Below are 5878 nucleotides of genomic sequence, written 5' to 3'. Positions count from 1 at the left end.
ACAAAGGAATATAATAAGCCACATTAATATTTAGTTCTCTTTGAAAGCTGATGTTTAATGCTGATCATTAATACGTCTGTTCAGCATTAGATCACTGAAATTTCTGCTTGCTTTCATTCTTTTGGCCTATGGTGAACCTATGGTCTCCCAAGCACCACAACTAAAAACACCTTTCCACCAAAATTTCTGCATAATTCAGTGTTTGAGGTGTAAATGTCTTTACAGTGGTGGTGATAGGAACCAGGCGTCGCCATGACGACAACACAAACAGGGCTTTTCTATTTACTATCCAGAACCACCACTGAGGTGGCCCAAAATCTTCTCAAAACTATCATAAAACAGCGTCTCCGTCATCAGGCAGTGAATTCATATCTATTTCATGTAGGAACTTTCTGTGAGGAGCTTTTAGAGGGGGACGTCTGGTTCCTATCACCACCACTGTGAGCAGTTCTGACTCGGTAAGTTTATCTAGAACAGAGAGTTTCACACCAAACCGCTCTGAACCGCTCAGTTTACATCTCAACCAGTTAATTATGTAGAATTTTTTTTTAAAAGTGGAATTTCTCTTTAAATTGCAGACACTTCCAGGGTCTGCCTGCACTGCCTTTTTGCTCAATGAGCCTCTGATAAGTGCTAAAATGCATAAATGTACATCATCAGTTATTATAAAAATACTTTCTACTGATGTTTTTCTTGAAGGCATGTGTTGTATTGGCACTAGTGATGTTTCTTCCCCCAGTCCAGCTCACAAATGCTTACCTGCCAGATGAGTGAGTGATAAATCTCCTGTTCTCTTACTGAACCACCCCTCAGAACTCTGTCTCATTCTCAAACTGTCAAAAAAGTCTTTTTCCCCCATCATTTTCTCCTCCCAACTCTCGCCCTCTTCCTCTCAGGTGCCCTCCGGTGGTTCTTCTTGTTGAGGATGGCTCTCAGGGTGCTGCTCATGAAGTACGGCCGAGCCGCAGAGCCGTCGTTCTTCTCCAGATCCACCACTGAGGACGAGGGTGCAGCAATCAATCAGGGGCAACAGGTCACGTGCTTATAGGAAGGGCTTAAAGTGGTAGTTTGTTTAAAATAAAACCCCAAATGCAGATGATCAGCCAGGACAGGTTTGCTGTATGAAGCTTGGTTGTACGCTGGAGCTATGAGGCTTCTTCTGATGTCACTTCAAAGGGAAGCTTATCAAGGCTGAAGGCTAAAAACTGCATATCGCTGCTGTCAGGACAAAAGCTCATCTCATATTTGTCATTTTTCAGTTTTAACGTAATTTAAAAATACCTGTTGCTCTTGACCTTGTGTGTAAATCTCGTGATGAATGGACTAAAAGAAACGACCCCAAATGACTTGGGAAAAAATTCTGGTTCCATTCACTTCCATTCGTTTTTTTCCTTCTCCTGTAAAGTTACCGCTGCGTAGATACGAGGTTTTGTTTCGACAGCAGCGACATAATCAGGTCTATTAGAGATTAGTTAAAGGGCAATTCCACTGATTTTTCTAAATTTCGGCATAATTATAAGCTTAAGATGTAAACCGAGCGGTTCAGAGTGGTTTGGTGTGAAACCAAGTCAGAACCGCTCACAGTGGTGGTGATGGGAACCAGACATCCACCTCTAAAAGCTCCTCACAGAAAGTTCCTACATGAAATAGACATGAATTCACTGCCTGATGACGGAGACGCTGTTTTGCCATAGTTTTAGGGAACATGCCGGGTGTTGTGAAGCAAAATAAAAACCTATTTTTCAGTTTTATCACTATTTTACCATCATCAGCATTACATATAAACTCAGAAGGCGTGTAGGTCCACTGGTGGTTCTGGATAGTAAATAAACTTTTCACAGCCATGTGATAATTTTACACCTCAAAGATTAAAAAAGTGGGCACTGCAGTTACAAGCAGTAGGTAGTTAAGTCATTTTTTGCCCCTTTGCTATGCCCTGCAGTTCACCCCATCCCAATTGGTGGGGTATAAGCTTCCATTACTTGTTAGACACATTAGCCTCGTAGCTCCAGCGCAGCAGTAAAGAAGCAAACTTCAGACACCAATCACGACTTTTCTGGCCTCCTTCAGGGTGCGGGACTTTTAATTTGTCATTTTGCTGGACTATCGCTTCAACAAAACATGCACCTTCTCCAACTGTCTCCCACATTAAGCTGCTATCCAAACAGTAATTTCTTCATATCGTTTCAAATTCCATTCATTTCTATTAATGATCAGAAGAAATGAATGCGACAGGTTATTAAAACACGTACAGCACTCAATTTTATTCAGAGAGAAAAGAAATCACACTTTCATTGATCAATTGATGTCTTTACAAAACAATCCCTTTTATATAAAAAGACATGAAGCCCCCCCCAGAACAGCAGAGAGGGGAGCGGACAGAGCACCGAGTGTCCACATCATACAAAATATTACCAAAAATGGCTTTTACCTCCTTTTATAAACTCTACTTCAAAAAATAGAAGTGTAAAACTGTAAATGCCAGAGAGAAGCACTTCCCCATCTCGAATGAGGCACAGTTACTCAGCACTGCCTTAGAGTCCTTACACACCGCAAAAAATGGTCGGCAAGTAAAACGATCTTAAATACAGTCATGAAAACTAATGTTTCTCCTCCTGAGATTGCTGTGAGCTTAATGTAAGACTGTTTACCTTATTTGTAGACATTTTACTTGTTTTAGGTCATTTTATTAAATAAAATGATCTCACTTTATACAGCAGTCAGTTCCAGCTACGCGAGCTGATTGGTTGAGAGGCGTCTAGCTGTGCTGTTGTTTCACCACAACCACATTTATTTCACAAACTCTGTCTCACTCTGCTGAGACGCCGTTGCTAAGCAACGACTCTGACAGCTGTAGGAGACGCTCGAGCCATCTGAACGTTTTTACTTCTTACTTTGCCCCAAACCGAAAACAGACGCTGTTAAGATCACATCTGACCGACAGCCGATTTGGTCCGACTCTGAAGACGAGACGACACTAAATTCCCAAACTGTCGTCACCACTGAGCAGCTTTTCAGTCGGCAGCTGTGGCAGAAGATCAGCTGAACAACCTGGAATCAGCCAGAAATGAACCCAACACCATTCGCCAGACGTGTCTGATCTTCAGAGTCTGACCAAATCAGACTGAGCCGTAAAACTGACCCAGTAAAGAACAGAGAAGCTGCTCAGTGGAGACGACAGTTTGGGAATTTAGTGCAAGGAGCTGGAGAACGAACTGCCAGCTGAGCAGCGAGTGGGCGGAGCTCGTTACTCTGACGAGCAGCTGGTTAAGGAGCTATAATTTGGTGAAGGAGCTGAACATTAAAACATATTAAACGCGGCGTTCACGGCCAGTTTATTAACTTCTTACTGTATTTATTTAACTGCTGTATTAAAGCAGTAGAGCACTCGAGGAGTGAGTTATCACCAATAACATCACAGCTGTGATGATCTACGGCCACCAGATCACAGCCGGGATGTTATTTCACATTAACACACTCCCTCTCGGGTTCTACTGCTTAAATGTTGTCAGATAACTGTGCTTATTGTAAAAATGAGCTTCTTACCAGTGTTGTGAAATCATTTACTTAATAAAATGACCTAAAACAATATAGTTACGTTACGTTCACATTACAAGCTTCCTTGCTCAAATCCGATTTTTGGGATTTTTTTCGCTCAGATCCGGTCTCTCTGTCATGAATTCCGATCTGAGCGTCACATTAAGGTCGCATGGCCACGAATCGGATACATATCCAATCTCGCACCACATATGAAAGTGACAAGTCGGATTAGAAAAGATCAGATGTGTCCACGCAGCCCGGAAAACACCAGATCTGAGTCTCATCAGGGCAGAAAATCAGATTTGTGCCACTTTAACCTGGTAATGTGAACTCAGCCTCAGCTAGAAAATCTTATTAAAAATGCACAACCACTGCAAAATATTATGGCAAATGTTAAATATATCAACTAGATTTAAGATAATTTCACTTGACAAGAGACCATTTTTTGCAGAGCAGCACTTAAACATGCGTTTTAAAGATATACTGCATCTGTTTCGACCCTTCGGACGCCGAGTTATCGACAATGAACGAAGCTTTTCTGTCGGTGGACTGTTGTACTTTAAATTCTACACTCACCGACGACTGTATCGTTTATTTTTATTATTTATTCTTTAATAAATATTATTTATTTACTTTCACCAGCGTTCTGGTGGAAAGTCAGCGGTCACTATATCGAAGTATTTACCCTGGTTTGAAAATCGGTCTGTTTACATGAAGACATAATAAAGCCTGCATAAATCCAGCTGCCCATGTCACACATCAAGAGGAGGTCCCTAGTCTGTGTCACAGAAAGAACTCCCCCTCCTCACGTTTCTCTGTTTCTAAACCCTGCACTGCACATTGTAGTGACCTTCCTGCAGGAAAACACCTGATTTGACTCTTTAGCTCATTTAGAAGCCCTTCAGGAGGAGAAAACGGTCACGTTTGGCTGGGAAAGACACTCACATGTGCAGGACTGAGAAACAGCTCAGTAGCTAACATCCATGGCTAGCTGAGGAGATGCTGAAGGTAAGGCAATGAAGATCAGGACATGGTCAGAAAGAGAGAGAGAGAGACAGTAACACAGCCAGACTGGAGAGAGAAGCAGAAAGTAGAAGAACGAGGCAGGACTCGGCCCGAGTCAGCAGAAAACGTACAGCGTTAAGGAAATATTCCACTATTTTTCTATATGTCCATCTGCCACGTCTGGTCGATTCCAACGGATAATGATTCTGACACGTTTCCCAGAATTTAGGAAACCTGTTGACTCAAAATGTGCCTATAACAGAAGCCAATGGGCAGTTGCTGAATTCCATCAGTGAAGATTTACGCATATTACTGTAGACCCCATGTGTCAAACACAAAGGCCCACGGGCCAAGTAGCAGAATCGTACTTGACCTGCAAGTTATTATCGATTTTCTATGAATATTAGCCCTTTTCACTGCTGCACCACAGTTCCCAGCATGCAATGCAACCTAATGTGTTACTCCCACCCCGTCCCCAGGTGTCTCGTTGAAGCGAACGGGCAGTTTCAGAATCCTATTATGCACGAGGGCCATTAAAGAGGTTTAAGAGTTCTCTGAAGCTAATGTGGTAAAACAACTGTTCAAGTCTTTATTATTATTTTTTTCTGCTGCAGTTTTGGCGTATTTTGAACCAGGACCAAGTGCAGTTGGGGTCAGGGCAAAATGTTAAGTAAAAATAAAATAAAAACACAGCCGGCCCACTGATTTGGATTTGATGCGAATTTTTAATACAAATTTTAATGATTTTTAATAGTGCACGCCACCTTCATATATATGGCCCCTGTACTGTAAGAGCTTCTGTTAACATTATATAGTCACATTTATACAACAGTCAGTTCCGGCCGTGCGAGCTGATTGGTTGAGAAGTGTTCAAACTGCGCTGATATTTCAACATAACATCACAGGTTTTTCACAAACACCGTATCAGCTGTAGGAGACGCTCGAGCCATTTGAACGTTTTAACTTCTCACTTTGCCCCAAACAGAAAACGGACGCTGTTAAGATCACATCTGACCGACAGCCAATTTGGTCCGACTCTGAAGACGAGACGACACTAAATTCCCAAACTGTCGTCACCACTGAGCAGCTTTTCAGTCGGCAGCTGTGACAGAAGAACAGCTGAACAACCTGGAATCAGCCAGAAATGAACCCGACACCATTCGCCAAACTAAACGGGCTGTAAGAAGCTTTACAGACCGGCTGGAACAAAACAACATTAATACTGATCTGGAGAAACTGACCAAGCTGAGCTGAACCTGATATTGGGTCAGTTTTATGGCTCAGTCTGTACTTCAGAAGGTGAAGCTTACAGCAGACTGAGCAGCGAGTGGGC

The 5878-nt window shown here is 42.4% G+C and overlaps 1 protein-coding gene across 2 annotated transcripts in view; it reads right to left on the bottom strand.

Annotated features, from left to right (window-relative positions):
* Positions 1-502: 502 nt before the first annotated feature.
* Positions 503-5878, bottom strand: part of LOC108412671 (choline transporter-like protein 5-B) — an 87311-nt gene continuing 81935 nt past the window's right edge. For both annotated transcript variants that reach the window (XM_017684798.2, XM_017684800.2), the window contains one exon: positions 503-995. In XM_017684798.2, coding sequence (XP_017540287.1) covers positions 859-995 — 137 coding nt within the window. In that variant the 3' untranslated portion in view covers positions 503-858. The remainder of the gene's footprint in view (positions 996-5878) is intronic.

The sequence above is a fragment of the Pygocentrus nattereri genome, chromosome 28 (genome assembly GCF_015220715.1).
Source record: "Pygocentrus nattereri isolate fPygNat1 chromosome 28, fPygNat1.pri, whole genome shotgun sequence".
Taxonomy (NCBI): domain Eukaryota; kingdom Metazoa; phylum Chordata; class Actinopteri; order Characiformes; family Serrasalmidae; genus Pygocentrus; species Pygocentrus nattereri.
This window is presented reverse-complemented; position numbering and strand designations above follow the sequence as displayed.